At 41.7% G+C, this 21639-nt stretch overlaps 1 protein-coding gene across 1 annotated transcript; it reads right to left on the reverse strand.

Moving 5' to 3' along the window:
• Nucleotides 1-526: 526 nt before the first annotated feature.
• eepd1 (endonuclease/exonuclease/phosphatase family domain containing 1) lies at nt 527-21412 on the reverse strand. The gene is made up of 7 exons (XM_004560975.6): nt 20239-21412; nt 12038-12089; nt 5073-5183; nt 4414-4548; nt 3951-4089; nt 3640-3834; nt 527-994 (listed from the first exon to the last, which is right to left on the reverse strand). The coding sequence occupies exons 1-7, from the start codon at nt 21186-21188 to the stop codon at nt 804-806; spliced, it is 1773 nt and encodes a 590-aa protein (XP_004561032.1). The 5' UTR covers nt 21189-21412; the 3' UTR covers nt 527-803.
• Nucleotides 21413-21639: the final 227 nt, after the last annotated feature.

The raw sequence follows: 21639 nt of genomic DNA on the forward strand, positions 1-21639 counted from the left end.
TGCCAGAGGAGGCTGGCCAATGCAGTTAGGGATCATCAGATCATGCCTCCCCTGCTTGAGCAGCACACAGGACGTGGAGGGAGAGAGGAGCTGAGAGAGAACAGCTGTGTACCAAAACAGAAAGAGCCAGTCGGCAACAGCAGCCCAGGAAGGCGTCAGTGCACATAAACAGTGCTTTTAAAACCCCGTGTGTGCCTCGTGCTGAGCAGTATAACACAAGTGTGTGTTACTTGGCTGTTTAATTTCAAAAGCAGTATTGTGAAGGTGGTTAACGACCAGTTTTAAGGGCAGCAGCAAAGCCCTGTGATGTCACTGTGCCTGGCAACGTTATTCTCAGGGAAGTATGGCAGTTCACATGCACACAAGCTTCACTTGTATAATTAAGCACACAGCTTTCATGAGCTCAGCAGCTGAGATTGAATCTTACTCTCCAGTGAACTATAAAAGATGAAGGACACAGCAGCGCCTGTAAAGAGATCCAGGTCATTCAGATGGTGCTCAAACTGTATCAATAAGAGTTCGTACAGACCGTGATCATCTATCAATTTATTTTTATTTTTCTATACATATATAAAATGTTTGGCACATTTCTTTTAAAATACATCATATTTTTGTCTAAACATTTGTTATGGCTTGAATATTTCTCATTTACGATTTTCCATTGATAACCTGAAACCCAAAAGGCAATCTTGGCACTTGTTCACATTTTGTAGGAAACTGCGCCACAGCAAACCGAGATAAAGCAGAATCCTGATAGGTTAAAATCTTCATGTCATTCAGTTCTGTCTTTGCTGCAGCCGATGTCACCGCTCATGTTTGGGCAGAATGTCTCCCCTGTCCACCACTGCCATACCAGGTCCGCTAAGCTCCTTAGGAGGTAGGTCTGCATAAAATTCTGCAAACACAGGGCAGTGATCAGAGGCCACACCGCCCCATGACCAGTTATCTGGGATCCAGGGGTTAGTTAAGCCTTCCCGAACTACCATGCAGTGGCCTGTCAAGAACAAAGGACACAAGAACAGTCAGGAGATACTTAGAACTTCATGCAACACAAATAATGCACCAAACTTTGATCTGATAGTAGCTTCTATAAAACTAGGATCACGTTCATCATACATTTGAGAAGTAACCATGTATCCTCTACTTTACACATAGTTTAAAATACATTTTTACATTTATTTTGTAATTATTTTTATCTTGAGACTCAACTTAAACTTTGATTGACTTCTAGTCTAAATAACTCAGGTGCAAGTGTGGCCTCAAAGTGCTTTTAACTAGGCTCAGACTTGTCTTGGCACACTTGGTAAGTTGATGATTTGACACTCAGATTAGACCAAACTTAGACTTGAACACCTGGTTTGACTTGTCATAACTGGAGACCAAATTTTAAATTGGTTTGGTGAACTCCAGAGCACACTTAGTCTTGTGTAAAGGACCTGAGAACTGACTTAACATTTAGTTTGTGTTCGGCATAAAACCTGACCTGTTTTTAACCAGACTTGAAACTAAAGCCAGCCTCGTTTTAAGACCGTTAATGAAAAACCTGACTTTACTTGTTTTATATGACTAGTTTATAAACTGCTATACATTTAATCGTTAGTTGCTTGTGTGACTTCTTTCTTTCTTTTCAATTCTTCTTCTTAAAAGGGAGTTTTTCCTTCCCACTGTTCATAGAGGCTCATCTGATTGTTAGGATTGTAAACATACAATATAAAGAACTAAACTGACCACCTGTGTAAAAGCAACGCTCGACTTGGACTTCTGTGATGACTCTATGTAGACACGCAGTGCTAACTAATAACACAAGAACTACATCTAAAATTATACAGGCGTAAGTTAGCATGTTATATGTTTGAGTTCCTGATAGTTAGAAACAAAGACTAAACAAGTACGGCTTGTTTGGATGGGTCGCCAAGAGAAATCCCCATCTTTCTAAAACGCACCTCATAAAAATTGGAGCTGTGCATAATGAAAACCCTGAGTGAGCTAAAATACAAGGTTCAAAGTTCTTTATTTGCCATTCGTGCATAAACCAGCAGGCACACTGGAACTCTTGGTCAGAGCTCTGTCAGTCATAGTACGCATGTTAGAAAGAGGCAGAAATAAACAAGACAGAACAAAAAATCTAAGTTGGTTTTACAAGCTCCTGAATCATGGAGGTGTACTCGGCTTATTTACTTATATACAGTTATGTAAAAAAATCAAATAAATGACAGAGTCAACGTGGACATTGCCACTTATCTTTAAAACTTCATATCAGTGTATCCAGACTATTTAACCTAGAGTCTTCTATCATGCCACAACTGAGCTCGATTCAGAGGATCAGACGGGAACTCTGATTGTTCTTTAACTCTGCAGGATCTCCATCTTCCATTTTAAAAAATTACATTATGAAAAATTGGGGTTTTTTTTCACTATTTTAATATAATAACTTTCAAATATTCATTAACCCTTTCATGCATGAATTATGACAAAATTTTTTTAAGTATTTTTATTCATCTTTAGGGATGAAAAAAATGTTTTTTGAATTTCTTTTTTTTTAAACGTTCTTTTCAAGGATTTTTCTTTCCTTTAAACATGTGCAGTTAGGTGGACAACTGGCTATTTTTAGGCCTTTCTGAGAATCGGTGTGGTTATGGCATGGTCTCAAAGCACCTTGAGGGAACTGTTGTGATTTGGTGCCAGAAAAATACAATGAATTGAATTTAAAAGCATCCTTCGTCCATCCACTCAGACTTCAGAAGAGCTGCTATTCCTCCTACAGTAATGGTCAGAAAGTTATCAAACTTACAACTATCATCTAATCTCTTCACAAACTGTGGAAACATCGCACTGGTCTTCAAACATCGTGGTTTCTGTGTCTCTGCACTCTTCATCCAGATTCTATGCAATACTTACTTTCAGGTGAAAAGAGGACTTTGGACCAACAGTCTAACAGCAGGATGGTAACATTTTTTCATTTTAGCTCAGATAATAAACTAAAAGAATTCTATTTTTCAGGATTGGCTTGATATTAGGAATGTGACAGTTGTGGCCTCTTTCCTGAAGACATCTGTGCACGGTGGCTCGTGATTTGCTAAGACCAGCCTCAGCCAAGTTCCTAAAATCAACTTTTGTTTTTTGCTTATACAGATGTTCCTACCATACTTTTAGTTTCTAGTCAACCTCTGATTAAAAAGCTTTGATATAGCTCTCTGAAATCAATCAGCCTTCTCAGCACAGATCCTCTGTGGCTTTCCCTCCATGGAGTGTCGATATCCGTCAGCGAGACAGCTGTCCATCCAACTACCTACTACCTACTACTACTACTACTACTACTAATAATTTGAGCGAACCAACATTTAAAATAAAGCAGAAGAAATCATATCAGGTCTAACCTGATTAAATTACAAAAAAAAAACTATTCCATAATATTCTAATATCCTGAGATGCACTTGTAATGTAAACTTAGCCGACTTTTGCCCTGAATTAATGAAACACGAATAAAACTGAACTGAACTAAATAACTTGAGATATGATGAATGCTGAATGAATTCACAGATAATTTCCCTTAATATGAAACCTGACCTTATCAAGACAACCTAAGAGAACTTTTTAATCTTAATCGGTGCAACTGTCCAAACACAACTGTACATGTACCTGAATATATCTTCTGCAGAGAACGGCTGACCCAGATGTTGTCCACGCAGCGGGTGCCCTGTGGTGAGCAGGTGGTGATGTTGGTGAACTGAGTGGATGGTATCAGGGCACAGAATTTCTCCTTTCTCAGTGTGTCCAGCTCTGAGCTCTGAGGAGAGCAACCAAAATTGCCCAACACTAGTAGATCCTTTTCACCTGCAAAGGAAGAAACGGAAAATAGGACAAGACGTCAAAAATGACGTCAGACTTTGCGGATCCGTCTACGGCGTCTGACACATGCGGTCTCGACTGGTCCGACCTGGCAGACTAACCTTTTAGTGTTCCCTGGATGCTGGGAGGGAGGCGTTGACACTTGGCTTCATCAGAGTTTTGGTTTTTGCCACCGGACTGCTCTGGTGAAGCAGGGGCTTGCATATGGACATTCACCACCGTCAGCTCAAATGAACCAATCTAATGGAAAAAGTCAATTTTTTGACCACTTAAATTTTTATCCTGCTAAGTAAAAAGAAGAACAATACATAAAACCAAAGAAATATGCAGCAGTGCATCAACCATGTGTTAGTTCTGGAGGTTTAAGAAAGTATTCAGATCCTAAACAATTACAAATGGATATTGTCTGATTGTTGGGCTGTTCTCTTCATCGTTCCAGGGTCTTATAGATACGGCTCTCTGAGACAGCTGTTGGTGGGTTTGGTGCCATATAAATAAAATTAATTGAATTGTTTTTTATAACCAAACACACATGAATTCAATGACAATAAATTATAGCCTTACTAAAAAGTGAGCCACATAGAGTGGATGGTGTACATGACTCCCATTTCCATTGACAGCAGGAGACTCCAAGACAAGGGCATCCTTCAGATCAATTCCTGAGGAGCTATCCCACAAAAAGCCAGAGTAGCTCACTCCCTGTGAACAGAGGGATGTATTAGTGTTAGATACGTTTTCAAAGGTTTATTTAATTAATATAAACTTTCAAGTCAATCTTCTTACTCTACTTATGATTTAGTCAATCACAGCTATTCATATGTCAGTTACATAAACATCTGACATGTAGTTTACTGATGCTGATTCTTAGAGTGTAAGCATGAAGGTAAACAGCTGCTGGTAATAGAGCTGGAGGGTCACTGCTATTTTTACAAAAGATCATTTCATATTTATTCCGCATGAAAGATCAGTCTGTGCAGTAGCACTACTATAGTTTTACTGCAGTACATCTGCAACAGTTCTAGATAATAAAAGAAACTGTAGTGGTTAAGAAAAAAAGTCACAGTGTTAAAAAATGTTAAAAACTCTCGACGGGTAAATTATTCAAATCGATTTCTGGGAACTGAAAACTGAACTGATTGATCTTCGGCAAAGTTTAGACTTTGATTTATTTTTGTGGATACAATTTAAAGTGTCGTTGTAACAGCTGCCAATGGTAAACCCACCTTGCTGGAATGGCCGGTGGGTTTTTCCGACACAACACTTTTCCACAGCCCTCGTGGCCATTTCCACTTCTGTAAACTGGCAAGTGTTCCTTGATTTAATTCTGCACAGAACTGCAACACATAAAGACAGGTTTGCCTGTTATTATATTACTAACTAAAAAGCAAATTAACATTTTGTAAAACTCTGGAAGCAACTGGCACAAAGTATCTAAAGCAACTTGGGGTTTGGTATCTTGCCCAAGGATACTGGAGCAGCCAGAGATTGAACCACCAGCCTTCGGATTAGAGATTATCTGCTCTACCTCCTGAGCTACAGCCAACCCAAATTATTATCTAATAGATAATTATTTAAATACAACATGTCAAACGGGTAATACACACACAAAAAACATTTTAAAAGTATTAAGTATCATCTTCTACCAATCTGCTTCGATATACAGGGAGTGCAGAATTATTAGGCAAATGAGTATTTTGTCCACATCATCCTCTTCATGCATGTTGTCTTACTCCAAGCTGTATAGGCTCGAAAGCCTACTACCAATTAAGCATATTAGGTGATGTGCAACTCTGTAATGAGAAGGGGTGTGGTCCAATGACATCAAGACCCTATATCAGGTGTGCATAATTATTAGGCAACGTCCTTTCCTTTGGCAAAATGGGTCAAAAGAAGGACTTGACAGGCTCAGAAAAGTCAAAAATAGTGAGATATCTTGCAGAGGGATGCAGCAGTCTCAAAATTGCAAAGCTTCTGAAGCGTGATCATCGAACAATCAAGCGTTTCATTCAAAATAGTCAACAGGGTCGCAAGAAGCGTGTGGAAAAACCAAGGCACAAAATAACTGCCCATGAACTGAGAAAAGTCAAGCGTGCAGCTGCCAAGATGCCACTTGCCACCAGTTTGGCCATATTTCAGAGCTGCAACATCACTGGAGTGCCCAAAAGCACAAGGTGTGCAATACTCAGAGACATGGCCAAGGTAAGAAAGGCTGAAAGACGACCACCACTGAACAAGACACACAAGCTGAAACGTCAAGACTTGGGCCAAGAAATATCTCAAGACTGATTTTTCTAAGGTTTTATGGACTGATGAAATGAGAGTGAGTCTTGATGGGCCAGATGGATGGGCCCGTGGCTGGATTGGTAAAGGGCAGAGAGCTCCAGTCCCACTCAGACGCCAGCAAGGTGGAGGTGGAGTACTGGTTTGGGCTGGTATCATCAAAGATGAGCTTGTGGGGCCTTTTCGGGTTGAGGATGGAGTCAAGCTCAACTCCCAGTCCTACTGCCAGTTTCTGGAAGACACCTTCTTCAAGCAGTGGTACAGGAAGAAGTCTGCATCCTTCAAGAAAAACATGATTTTCATGCAGGACAATGCTCCATCACACGCGTCCAAGTACTCCACAGCGTGGCTGCAAGAAAGGGTATAAAAGAAGAAAAACTAATGACATGGCCTCCTTGTTCACCTGATCTGAACCCCATTGAGAACCTGTGGTCCATCATCAAATGTGAGATTTACAAGGAGGGAAAACAGTACACCTCTCTGAACAGTGTCTGGGAGGCTGTGGTTGCTGCTGCACGCAATGTTGATGGTGAACAGATCAAAACACTGACAGAATCCATGGATGGCAGGCTTTTGAGTGTCCTTGCAAAGAAAGGTGGCTATATTGGTCGCTGATTTGTTTTTGTTTTGTTTTTGAATGTCAGAAATGTATATTTGTAAGTAAGTAAAATTTTATTTATATAGCACATTTCTAGATAGAGATCACAAAGTGCTTTACAAGATATAACAGATTAAAAAGACAAAATACAAACAAAGTTAGCAAAAGGCAGTTTTAAAAAGATGTGTTTTTAGCTGTTTTTTAAAAGTAATCAATGAATCAGCGGATCGTAAGTCCTGAGGAAGGGAATTCCACAGTCTGGCGGCCACAGTAGCAAAAGCTCTATCACCCCTAGTTTTCAGTCTCGTATACTGAATGACAAGTAGGCCCTGACTACTCGACCTCAGAGACCTACTAGGGGCATAGGGCTGTAAAAGTTCAATGATATATGGTGGTGCTTGTTGTTGAAGAGCCTTGAAAGTTAAAACCAAAATCTTAAACTGGACTCTAAATTCAACAGGAAGCCAATGTAACTGCATGAGCAATGGTGTTATATGTGAAAATTTAGAAGCTTTCGTCAAAAGTCTTGCTGCAGCATTCTGAACGATCTGCAGACGCGCCAAAGAACCTTTATTTAAACAAGTAAACAGGGAATTGCAATAGTCCAGTCGTGAAGAGATAAAAGCATGAATAACAATCTCCAGTTCGGTATAGGATATAATAGAGCTCAATTTAGAAATATTTCTTAAATGATAAAAGCAAGACCGAACAAGAGATTTAACATGACTATCTAACGTAAGAGCAGGATCAAGGATAATCCCTAAGTTCCTGACAGATGGTTTTACAAACGTTGAAAGAGGACCAAGAGCATTTATTATACTGGGTATATGTCTATCTGGGGCACATAAGAGGAGCTGTGAATGTGGAGCTGTTATATTGGTTTCACTGGTAAAAATAAATAATTGAAATGGGTATATATTTGTTTTTTGTTAAGTTGCCTAATAATTATGCACAGTAATAGTCACCTGCACACAGATATCCCCCTAAAATAGCTGAAACTAAAAACAAACTAAAAACTACTTCCAAAAACATTCAGCTTTGATATTAATGAGTTTTTTGGGTTCATTGAGAACATGGTTGTTGTTCAATAATAACATTATTCCTCAAAAATACAACTTGCCTAATAATTCTGCACTCCCTGTAAATTAAAAGGACCCAGCTGGCAGGACTTGAAATTTAAAAATGAAATTAATATTTAAGATTTGAATATGAACATTTTATATTATTTTCTCAAAGTAAGACATACGGATTTCCGGACATTCAATTTAAAGTCAACTTATACTTAGTGCGTGAGCAGCAGTTAATAGCAAACAATATGAAATCTTATTTTAAACCACTCAAACCGGCGCACAGTTATTAAAGCAAATGTTCAGTTGAATCATATATAAACTATCAGTCAAAAGTTTGGACACACGTTCACATTTCATGTTTTGTTTTGTTTTTTAATTTAGATTCTCACTGAAGGCATCAAAACTATGAATGAACACAGATGGAATTATGTAGTAAATAAAAAAGTGTGAAATAATTCAAAACACGTTTATATTTTAGATTCTCCAAAGTAGCCACTCTTTGCTTTGATTGCTGCTTTGCTGACTCTCTGCAGTTTCTCCATGAGCTTCACGAGGTCGTCACCTGAAAAGGTTTCCAACAGTCTTGAAGGAGTTCAGAGATGCTGAGCTCTTGTTGGTCCTCCATCTCATCCCAAACCATCTCCACTGGGTTTAGGTCAGGTGACTGTGGAGGCCAGACCATCAGGTGTAGCACTCCATCTCTCCTTCTTGGTCACAGAGCCCTCACACAGCCTGGAGGTGTGTTCGGGGCCATTGTCCTGCTGAAGAATAAATGATGGGATGTGGCTGCAGGATGCTGTGGGAGCCATGCTGCTTCAGTCTGCCTTCAATTTTGAATAAATCCCCAACAGTGTCAGCAGCAAAGCCCCCCCACACCATCACACCTCCTGCTCCAGGCTTCACAGTGCATGTAGAGACCATCGTTCACCATCGCACAAAGACACAACAGGTGGAACCAAAGATCTCAGCTGTGGACTCATCAGACCAAAGCACAGATGGTCTAATTCCTCGTGTTTCTTGGCCCAAACAAATCTCTTCTTGTTGCTTTTCCTCAGTCGTGTTTCTCAGCAGCTATTTGACCATAAAGGCCTGATTCACACAGTCTCCTCTGAACATGTACAGATGTGTCTGCTACTGGAGCTGTGTGGCATCTATCTGGGCTCTGACCTGAGGCTGGTGACTCAGATGAATGTATCCTCAGCAGCAGACGGACTCTTGGTCTTCCTTTCCTGGGGCGTCCTCATGTCAGACAGTTTCATCGTAGTCTTGATGTTTTTGCGACTGCACTTGGGGCCAAAGCTTTAGCAGTGTTGCAGACTGACTGACCTTCAGTCCTTACAGTAATGATGGGCTGTTGTTTCTCTTTACTTAGCTGATTGGTTCTCGCCATAATATGAACTCTATCAGTTGTCAAACAGAGCTGTGAGCTGTGCACCAACCTGACCGCTGCACAACACAACTGATGGTCCCAACCCCATTAACTGTTTCACGCACAGTGGTCACTACAGTGGGCAGCTATTCAAAGGCTGTTTTCTTGTATTTGCGTCAGTGTTGATGGTATGATGAAAGGTGATGTTGTCCACATAAGTTAACATGTAAAAAACTTTTTTTAAAGTACATGTATAAAAGAAAGTTAAAAAAATCTTTTTTCATGACTAAAGATGAATAAAAATCCTGATCGAGGTTATCAGAATTCCTGCATGAGAGGGCAAGAAATTCCACAAATGAACCCTGACAGGCACACCTGTGAAGTGAAACCATTTCAGGTGACTACATCATGAAGCTTATTGAGAGAAGGCCGAAGGTTTGCAGCGCTGTCGACAAAGCAAGATTTGTCAGATTCGTCAAAGCATTACTTTGACAAATCTACAATATAAGACATATTTAGAGTTATTTATCCTTTTTTTCTTTGCTACATAATTCCATGTATCTTTCTTCATATATGTGATGTCTTCAGTTTGTATCTATGATGTAGAAAGTAGTAGAAATAAAGAAAAACCATTAAATAAGAGGTTGTGTCCAAACTTTTGACTGGCAGTGTTTAGTGCCAAGTCACAAAAATCACCTCAAGGTGCTTTATAGTTTAAGGAAAAAGACCCTGCAGCAAAAACCTCAAACGACCCCCTTTAGCAAGCACTTGGCAACAGTGGGAAGGAAAAACTCCCTGTTAGCAAGAGGAGGACTCTGCCAGAACCAGGCTCAGGGAGGGGCAGCCATCTGCCACAGCTGGTTTGAGGTGATGGGAGGGAGCCAGAGATTAATAATAACAAATGATGAAATGCAGAGTGAGCAGAGTAAGCACATAGTGAGTAAAATATGTGAGTAAAGAAGCAACAATCAGTGCATCATGGGAACCCCCCTAGAGCAGTGGTCCCCAACCCCCGGGCCTCGGACCAGTACCGGTCCGTGAGTCGTTTGGTGCCGGGCCGCGAGAGTTGAGGCTCAGGTGTGAAATGTCTGGTTTTCAGGGTTTTTATCGGTTTTCAGCGTTATTTTGTTATCGTTTTTATCGTTAACTCGGTTTTCCTGGGTCTTTTCACGTGTGCTATGAATAAATGTTCTTTTTTTCGGTACCGGTACTAGTTTTATTTTGTTGTATTTATCCGCGACACCTTAAAGGCCGGTCCGTGAAAATATCCAAACTGGGAGCTGGTTCCGAAGACCAGGAACCTGAAAGCTGAAGGCTCTGCTTCTACTTTTAAATATCCTCGCAACCACAGCTTGATTTGGACCTCTGTTGGAAAGCCACATTCTAACTTGCATAATAACCAGAAGTTCCTTTTATCACTATACCACAACCTCCCATGGCATTCAAGCCCTTGTGATGTGTGTCGATCTGTTATATAGAAGGTTTTGGTATAGGATGGGGTTTCAGTTAAAGCGCGAGTTACGACGTAGATTTCCTGAAGGAGTATAATTTACACGTAAGCCCTAGAGTCCCTAGAGTGAAGTGCTCTATTGGAGTGACACGGTACTACGAAGTCTCTAAGATAAAATGGAGTCTGATTACTCATGAAGTGCCAATTCACCTCAGTGGTCATAAGGTACTATAAGATCTTTAAGATATGACTTTAGATAAGCGGAAGAAAATGGCTATAATTTATTGATTTGTTATTCAAAATCTTTATTCATTAAAGTTGTTCATGTGTGTCACGTGACTACATTCTGAATGATACCCAGCACAATGTGCCAGACTTTTCAGCAACAATTTATTAATTATTCAGATGTTAATCTGTTATATTTTAATAACACATGAGCATCTTCTGTAGTAATGCTGTAGTATAGTTAAACTTAACATTAGTTTATTATTTTAAAGTTTTTTTCTTCCTTTTCTATTTGGAGTTTAATGTGTAATATTTATAACACACGATGTGAGGTGCTGCCCAGTTAAGTGACATGAAGAATGGGATTAATGGTTTCAGAGTTTTTAAATATTGTTTATTAAACTGTTCTCAAACGTAAGCTGACGTCTGAGTGTTTCTTAGTTTTAGACTAGTCAGTTATGTGGTCAAATTTATTTCCCTCGTTTAGTCAACTAAGAAAATAGTTGCCAGAAACATCCCAACTAAATACATCTGCCCCCTTACTGTGACCAGCCCAGAGAAACGGGACATCGCTCCTCTGTCAGCTGTGACAAAAGAACAAAAACACAAGCCAAATGTACACGGAGCGGACCAAGCCAACAGACTCCTTCCAAGACAGGAGTGAAAACAGTTTCCATCGAACAATGAGCTTAAGTCAGATGATGCAAACCGTCTCCAACAATGAATTAGATCCCAGACAAGCCCCCACTTGTTACAAGTTGGCCCATAGCCAGTGACAAAGAGGGGGGGACGAGACAGGATGTGTTGCTAATCATTATGTTATTCACTAAAAGGAAATATGACAAATATAAGTTACGAGAAATCAGTAATGACATGAATGAATGAATGAATGAATGAATGAATGAATGAATGAATGAAATGTGCGCTAATGTTGGCAGCAGTGTGACGGAAAAAATAAACTAAAATTTGAGGGTGTCAGTCTTGGGAGCGAGAGCACAAGAGTATTTTTAACTCAGGCGTACTTAAACCACATGGCTGTAACCCAATCAATTTAACGATCCTCTCCATCACTGAAACCCTGCAGAGTATACACAAAGACAAGCTGCTGTCACATTTCTGATTCCTGCTGCCCGTGCACGCAAGTCACCTCATTTACAATAGAAGTTGGGATAAGTGTAATTCATGTTCCACTTTACCTTATCAATAGCCTCGTGCTCCAGCAGGTCTTGCACTGCCAGTAACTTGATACTGTAATAAGAGAGAGAATGCATTTTTTTAAAAATGTACCTTTACACGTACATCATATACATACATATGCATTATTTACCCAAATCCTCTTAAAATAAATAATTAGTTGAAAAACCTGATAGAAAAGCATGATAATGAAACCCACTGACAACAAAAGGACACTTTGGGCATTCCTCCTGTCATTACTACATGGTTTTCCAGTGGTCTGAAAAAGTGATTGCCCCCTAAACACCCTTAGCAGCAACAACTGCAATCAAGTGTTTGTGTTAACTGGCAGTGAGTGTGTCCCAGCGCTGTGGAGGAATTTTGGCCCACTGATCTTTCCAGAAATGGTGTAATTCAGCCACACTGGACGGTTTCAAGCAGGAGCTGCACTTTTAAGGTCATGCCACAGCATCTCAGTCACGTTCATGTCAGGACTTTGACTGGGCCACTCCAAAGTCTTCATTTTGTTTTTCTTAAGCCACTCACAGGTGGACTTGCTGATGTGTGTTGGATCATTGTCCTGCTAAAGAACCCAACTGCACTTCAGCTTCAGGTCACAATAGATGGTCACCATATTTTACTGTTGGTATGATGCTCCATTTCGAAAATGTTGTCTTACTTTTACACCAGATGTAATGTGACATTTCCAAACAGTTCAACGTTCGTCTCATCAGTCCACAGAGTGTTTTCCCAAAAGTCTTGGAGATCATCACAATGTTTTCTGGCAAAACTGGGATCAGCCTTTATGTTCCTTTTGCTCAGCAGTGGTTCTCGTCTTGGAACTCACCATGCAGGCCATTGTTGCCCAGCATCTTTCTTATGGTGGAGTCATGAACGCTGACCTTAACTGACACGACTGAGGCCTGCAGCTCCTTGGATGTTGATCTAGGATCTTTTGTGACCTCCTGGGGTAATTTTGGTCAGACACTCTTTGGAAAGTTCACTAGCTTCCATGTTTTCGATTTCATTTGTGGATAATGGCTCACGAGAGCCTTTGAGTTTGGATTTTTTCCCCTAATAGACTAATAAATACCCTCATTTTGAAACTGCATTTTGTGTTTACTTCTTATCTTTGCCTAATATTTAGGTTTATTTGATGACCCTGAAACATTTACGTGTGACAAACATACACAAAAAAACACTTTTCACACCACTGTATATAGTACTGGGTGGACCACGTTCATTTTTTCAGGTTACTTTGAAACTCAACCGTACTGGTTAGAGTTAATCATCAGAACACCCATTTTGTATTTGTAAATTAAAATTTATAAACTTAAAATTTATTTTTCCCCAAACATTGTATCAGAACATTGAAAAATCAAAATTATTACTAGCTATGAAGTAATGTGAGGGATGACTCTGTTTTATAGAAATCTTCTAACATTAATGGAACTTTTAGCCTTAAAAGTTCTGAGCATTTCATTTCTTCTTTCTACCCTCGCACTGCATCTGCACAGCATTTATGACTTACTGGTACCAAGCAAAGCTGAGATCAGTTTTTCTAGGAGATCGTCATGTATTATGGTTGACTCAGCATAGTAAACACACAGCAAACTTAGGCCAAATTTAAAGTTTCTTTTAACAAACTGGCAGACAGCTGAGAAAATAAGACTCTTTATAGACACACTTTAGACTGTTTGAAATTCAATGTGCCAACACTGCATGAAGGAGGGGCCTTTACAGCCCAATAAATATTGAACTGTTTACTTTTCAAATGACTTCCCAGATCAACAGTCAGCTTAATAAAATGCTATACATTTCTAACAGGCACTTTTACTCTGAAGATGAGCTGCTTTGCATTGCATTTTGCAACACAGGTGAGACACTCAACATTACAGCTGCTGGCTGCTTCCTGTCAGCTGATCCTCAATGAAACCAGGGATGCACAAGCATCATAAGTAATGCCGTCAGTCAGGAGTCAGAATTGAGTTACAACATGTCACATGACATGGCACAATTCAGCCATGATCAGACCGCCACGTTGATTCAGTTATACAGGATTCATGTCAGACAGAGAAAAAGAGCAGAGTTCTTCTCCTTTAAAGATGGGGACCGATTCTCATCGCCAACAGTCATTTGACAACTGTGGGTAACGTGGAGAAGAGATGTGTGTGCAACACCTGGTATCTGCTCAAATGGAGCAGTTTCCAGACATTTCTGCAACAACTAGTGATGTTTTCAAAGAATCAACATAAACTGTGACTGTTATAGCAAAGATTTTCTACACGCTGTCAATACATACCAACACAAAAGGAAGAAAAGCTGCACTGAAGCTACCGTCTCAGCCATTTGTACTTGTGCTACTATAAATAAACATCACAGCTGTTTCTTCAGCACTCTCATGCTCAGTGTGCCAATTCCATCTATCCATCCACGACTACACACCAGTAGTTCCAGTTTTCAACCTCCTTTACTGGCAGTGGTCTAAATGTGGCCCTTCAAAGGATTAAGGGTAGCTGAGGTCCTTATAAGCATCCCCAGCAGGTCTTCTAGAGAACTCCACCTGCCTGGTTGAGGAGGAAACACACCACCAGCCCATCCACATTTTTACATCGACTTCACTCCTTTTATTTAAAAAAAGACAACAACAAAACAAAACAAAGAAAAGAAAAGAAAAGGAAAAAATAAACTTTAGTCCTTCATAATTCTATGTGTGATTGCCAATTTGAAGCTAGACTCCACAAACAGCCAGATGCATTAGAGACAGCGCTCTGAAAGCTACTGGCTACGGCTAAACAGTCTTTGTAGGACGATGACAATAACAACAGCCATCTGCATCAACTGAAGACTAAAAATAAACATTGAATAATGTGCAAATCTGGTTCCACACTTTTGGACTCTACTGATCACATGCATATATGACACTGCAGTCTTACAGTCTTCATGCAATAGTTCCCTAAAACTCCATGCCTGTAGTCAGTCTGTCCTCAGACCACCAAGAATAAAAGCTGTTTTGAGCTCCTCTGTTATTTACAGTGCGGTTGCCACAACAGGTTGCTCAGATTGTTTTGATTTGTTACACCGGATGTCCTTCCTGATGATTCGTGTTTACTCCTGGGAATTACATTTTGCTCAGTTGTAAACTTCTACATTATGCAGCTACAACCAAAGCACCAAGAATAAAAAACAACACCAGCAAAAACCCAAATGACTAAATGAATGGAAATATTTCAATAGCACCAAAGAGCAAAAACAACTAAATATAACACAATGACTCACGAGGCCTCTCTGAGTCACTGTTAGTGAATTAGTATTTAACAGCTGATCAAAATATTGATTTCTTTTGTTCTAGAAACATCGCAGCAGGAAGTCCATGTTTAAAAGAATCAGCACCTCAAAGTCGTACGAACGGTCAGAATCTTTAACACAGGTCGAGGATCGGCCGCAGTCTTTCGTGCTCGCTTATCAACCAGAGATCTAGACAGAGTTGCTCATTAGCTTTAGATGTTCTCAGACCATCACTGAAAAACACAAGTTTAGTTACATGTTGTTTATTGCACAGAGGTTTTTTGAATGCTCAGTTCAGATAAAATGATTAAAATCCTGACGAACATTTCATTGTTGAAAACAATAGCAATGTTTTTAATTCATTATCAAGTTAAATTTGCATCTCTGAAAATGCAAATAAACCCTCGTGCTCCCTGTTTTCTCCTGATTCAGTACACATGGCATAAAAACAGAGCGTCTCATGATTTAAACTCCAGCTGGGTAAGTATGTGTGGAGGTTCATGTTCCTCCTGTGCCTGCTGGGTTTTCAATGGTACTCCAGGTTCTACTCAATTAGACTAATTGGTGTTTGATCCTGTTAATGAACCTCTGCAGCGCTCAGTCTATATAACCCTGAATACTGAAAATGTGACAAACACATCAGGGACACACACACATGCACACACACACACACACGCACGCACACACGCGCACACACACACACACACACACGCACGCACACACACACACACGCACACATGCACACACACACACGCACACATGCACGCACACACACACACACATGCACACACACACACACGCACACACACGCACGCACACACACACGCACGCACACACACACACACACACACACACACACACACACACGCGCGCACACACGCGCACACACACACACACACACGCACGCACACACGCGCACACGCTCCGTGGATACATCAAGGGCAAATCATGGTTCAGTATCTTGCCAAAGGACGAGAGTAGAGGGATCAAACCACCTGATTGGTTAATGACCGAGGCTACCTCCTGAGCAACAGCTGCTCCAAACTAATTATGGCTTTTTTTTTTTTAACTTGTGCTGTTTTACTTGTGTTCTTTGATTTGTATCATGCTTTTCATTATTCTTTTAGCTGTAAAGCTTTGATCAGTGGCTGTTGTTTTAAAAAGTTTTAAAAAGCTGTTTTTTACCCTGTTCAGACCACATTTTGCTGGACTCCGTTTCACTTTTCTAGCACCTGCATGTTTTCACTGCTCTGCCACACTGGCCCACCTGAGACGCTGAACAGCTTGGTGTTGATGGGATTATAGGCAGAAACTTTGTCCACAGATCCTGTTTTCAGAATAAACAGCCTGCAGTCCCACAGACAATACCTCCTTCCTCCCCTGCAGGTCTGATCGCTCTGAGAGCATGCAACGCTCCTGCTGCTTAAGATCCTGATCCTCCCATTTCCACTGGCAAGGATTCAAACACCCACAGTCTGAGCTGCCTATTAGCCATCTCATCAGGGCAACACTGGTAACTGTAAGCCACGACTCTATGGCCAAGTCTATAGAGGTAGACAAAATTAGTTGGGTTTACAGCAAGGAAAATACACATAAGCATAAGAGTAAATGTTGCATAAAGACTCGTCAGTGTCACTCTGACAGTAGCAACCACTGATAATGCCAAACAGGACTTCATATTAGCTGCTTCAATGCAGACACAAGTGAGACACGGTGAAGCATCAGTGGCTGCGTCCTTTGAGCGGCACATTTGAAGACTGATTAAGTCACAACCAGGAGACGAAGGCTGTCCACATGGGCTCGTCCAAAAGCAACCCACAAATGCGTTCTTTTCCCCAGATTTACAGGTTGCACCAGGTCCACCCTGTCCCAATATTCATCGCACATCAGTGATTGAAGGATATTTGGAGGGAAAAAATAGGAGCCGGTCCAAGAAACTGGTCCAGTTTCCAGGTATAAACTAATGAACGTAAGTACTGGGCTTTTATCTCACTCAAATGTCCAAAATACAAAAATAACAAAAAATCTTTCAACATTAAATTTCGACATTTTAATTCAGTCCCATATGCTTTGGATGGTTAGTTAGTTAGGTTAGCTGGCTAACAAAGCTGGGCCTGTTTGGCCCCCTCGTATATGACAGTATATCAGCAGAAGCACCTCATACCAACTGTCAGGCAAGGTGGTGGAGGTGTGATGATCTGGGCTCATGTTGAGGCCACCAGACCTGGACACCTTCTAAATCAACCATGAACTCCTTTGTATCGTAAAGTGAGAGTGAAAGATGATTCCCTTCATCCCTCTTTGTTGGTTAGTTGTACGTTTGTGCACATTATCAGATAGGCAACAATCTGTCAAATACACAACTGAGGTGCAGCAACCACAACAAACTGAGAGTGTGAGAGAGCTTTAGGTCCAGGATATCGGGCAGCATTTATAATAATAGCACACTACTTTACGCATTATTAATTAATTCAATTACTTTTCATATAACAAAAATCATGGCGTGCCTCTGCTCATCCAGTCATTATGGATCAGGAAGTTCAAGAGAAATTAAAGGGAAGACAAAGGATCTAACATCAGTGATCTGTCTAAAGCATGCTGGGTGCACCGTCGTCAGTACTCTCTCTGAAGTGTCGACGCAGGAGGGGAAGTAGATGCGTCCCAGCTGACACAATAGAACAGAACTGCCCACCTTGTTTGGGACACTGAGAGACACGGTCCATATTTCATAAATGCTTCAAAAGCAGGGAAAGAAGAATTCAACAGTAAGAAACATTAACACCACATTATCAGCTTGCATGCTTTGATCCATATGAACCTTGCTATTAGGAGCTTAAGTCAGCTCTTTTCACTTCCCTATAGTCAGGATGACTGCAGCCAGCTGAGTCTAACTCCACATCCCTGATAGGCTGTTTGGGCCGAGAGCAGTTTGTGCAAACTTTGGTGAAAAAAAAATAGAGTTCATTGAACTGTAGTAGCTGTCTGCTTTTGCCTGGAGGAAAGTCATGAAGTGTGTAAACTTAGACTGGGTCTTATGATTACTAACCCAGCAGTTTGTCACTGTGCAAACATACTGAGTCTCCTTCACAGTGCCCTCCTGCTGCTGCTGTTCCTGCTCCTCACTAACAATGATCACAACACCATTACTGACTTTAGGCCGTACTTGACACAGTTTGCTCTGGAAACCACGGTGAAGCTCTATAGATGGCTTTAAGAACTTTTTTTGTAATATTAAAAAAGGGGGAGTATCAATTAAACACCTTACCAAACTTTAGCTTCTCGTTTATCCATGAGAGAACAGAAGAAAGAGCCTAGCCACTGAGATTTAAACCCTAATGCCTGATTTGCGTTGCTGCTGCGCTCTGCCTATACTCTCATTTTTCACAGCCACTCATGGTCTTCACAGGTATATACACCCAAAGTTTTTCCACAGAGTCTTATGTTTTCACTGTATGCAGACCAATGCCTGAAAAGAAAATCAGCACCGCCAAGTCTTTGGCCACGGTCCTCAGACGGAGAAGGTTGTAGTGGCCACTCTGGGTCAGGGACAAGATGGGATGAAGAGCTCAGTCATTCAAGAGCTGAACATCCCACCGGGAGGAGGCCCCGGGGCAGACACAGGACACACTGGAGAGATTAAATCTCTCAGCTGGCCTGGGAACGCATCGGTGTTCCCCTGGATAAGCTGGAGGAGGTGGCTGGGCAGAGGGAGGTCTGGGCATGCTTGCTTAGGCTGCTGCCTCCACGATCCAGCCCAAGATAAGCCAAACAAAATGCATGGATGGATTTTTATTTTGTTTTAGTTTGTTTTCTGCTTAAAAGAACATTTTCACTGGTGGAATATGAACCACGGTCCACTGTGCTCTTTATTCATTTCACAAGTCTGACAGGGAATCTGAGAATGTGTCACCCTGCAGCACAAAACTGGCTTGACCTCAATCACGAAGCCCTGATAATGTTTTTCGCCTGCTGTCTCGGGGTAGAATTTTCATGTATTTTGTATGATACATTTTCCCTTTCATATGCATCTGATGGCTTTATAAAAAAAAGATGCATGATGCGAGTTTTATTCTGGACATAAAACCAGATTTAACGCTACAAAAAACTCGTCAGGTCACGATTAAGTTTGGTCTGTTAAATCCCAGATTTATGCTTTTGTAAAATCAGGTGATGACTCTGAACTTTTCTTTTTAAACAATGTTCTCTTATTTTCTTTCTGCAGTAGTTTTAATGATGTTTCCACATTTTTGAACCCATAAAAGACAAATAACACAAAGCAAAGAGCTACTTTGGTGTGCTGTAGTCTTTTCACAGTCTGGGTTTTGTGAAGTCTGAAATATGCACAACATAAACCTGAAACAAAGAGCCATCATTCCTGCACGACTGTCATTCAAATCAAATCACTATTTAGGTTTCTGCACAAGAACACTTGGGCCTGCGCGCAGTAATGTTGTGGGAGGGGTTCGTCCTGTTAAGGCTCCGTTCAGGACTGAAAGAGTCATGAATCTGAAAATATGATGAGGTCACAGCATAATTAAACCTCAAAGAGCTTCAGCTGACTGGTGCGGCAGTGAGTGGCTGTAGGTGTCCTTTGGTGTGTGGACGGCACAGCTGGCATATCCTGACATAATGACTATCAGCACACATGCAGCTGACTGGACGTTGTGCGCATTTAGTGTGATGGAAAAATGAAACTCGAGTTGTTTTGTTTATTATCTTACAAACTTTCATTCATTAAGACTGTTATTGTGATTTCGCGCAATATAAATAAAAGTGATTGAATTTAATAAAGTGAGTTATTCAGTATTTTGCCGGATGCACGCACAGAAATCAGACACACGTCCGAGACCACTTAAACAATAAGCTTTCCTCATCTGCCCACGCTTCAGTAACCACGCGGCCTTCAGGTGTGATGAGTGTGTGTGCAGGTACTCACTCATTCTCGAGCAGGGTCATGCACACCACCTCCCTGACCCCCGGGTTGTTAGCCTTGTCGCACGAGCAGCCCTGCAGGCTCCAGGTGGCCACGCGCACTACGGACTTCCCGTCCCGGAGCCCCAGCGGGCGATCCACCTTCGGCCGCACAGAGACGATCTGGGTCGGGCCTCCAGGTGGGAGGTCCAAGTCGTCGCTGCCCAGACTAAAGGAAGAGGGGCTTGGGTGACACTTGGTGGTGCCGGGGAGCCCTGCGTTCGTGTTGGTGGAGGGTGCCCGGGAGCGCTCCACGAAAACTTGGAACCGGATTTTGTCGAGCAGCGAGCTGTTGATGTGCTTCACCTTTACCAGGTCCTCGATGCTTTTAAATGGGCCGTGCTCCGCGCGATACGAAACCACGTTCTTTGCAATCGTTTCCGTGATACCGCGAATACTCATGAGCTGCGCCGGGGTGGCGGTGTTGATGTTCATCCCGGTGTAGAACTGAGAGTCCAAGTCTTTGCGCAGTGACGACGGAGAGTGTTGGGAAGAACTGGTCCTGCTAGAAACGCAGATTTCCAGTTTGATCACCTCCAGCTTGGTGGCCCCGACCCCGCTTACCAGCGCCAGGTCCTCCACCTTTTTAAAGCCACCGATACAGTCCCGGTACTGCACGATATTCCGCGCAACTGTGCGATTAACTCCCGGCAGAGTCATGAGCTCCTCCTCGGTGGCGATGTTAATGTTCAGCCGCTCTTGATTCACCAAAATGTGGCTGAAATTGCAGGCGGCGCTGAATTTGCGCTTGCCGCAGCTGAAATCAGTGGGGTCTTTGGGGATGGAGCGGTGGCAACCCAGACTCCCACCCATGGCTAGGATCGGTGCAGTGGACAGGCAGAGGCCCGCGCCAGAGAGTACGTTCTGAAACACGGCGGTTACACGGCAGCATTCATTAAAGATAATATTGGACATACGCACCACCCGAGCCTGCGCTCAGCCCTGGTTCATGCCGCACACAGCAGTCCTCCGAGTCACAAGCGACAGATCAGAGCAGGCAAACTTTGCCCTATGGTATTGCGCAGTGTGACCGCCCACGGGTCAGCCTCCACCTCACTCGCCTTTGATCACATCAATACAAATCGTTGCTGGAGAAGTCTGTCAAGCGCCCAGCTCCACACCGCCGCACACCGGAGTACTTGTCAGACTTCAAAATAAAAGCAAGCCATCAGCGTCACTGGTTCAAATCAATCATCAGCTCCAATGACAAGTGAACACATAAATACACAGTGTAGGAATAACCAACAGATACATTAACGCGGCTTAATAATGATTTTCTTTCACATTTAACAATTTATATTTTGTGAGATTTTGTCTAATCAGGATTTGGCCCGATGAAATAAAACTATTTACTTGTAGTTTTACT

This window comes from Maylandia zebra, linkage group LG22, assembly GCF_041146795.1.
Source record: "Maylandia zebra isolate NMK-2024a linkage group LG22, Mzebra_GT3a, whole genome shotgun sequence".
NCBI lineage: Eukaryota > Metazoa > Chordata > Actinopteri > Cichliformes > Cichlidae > Maylandia > Maylandia zebra.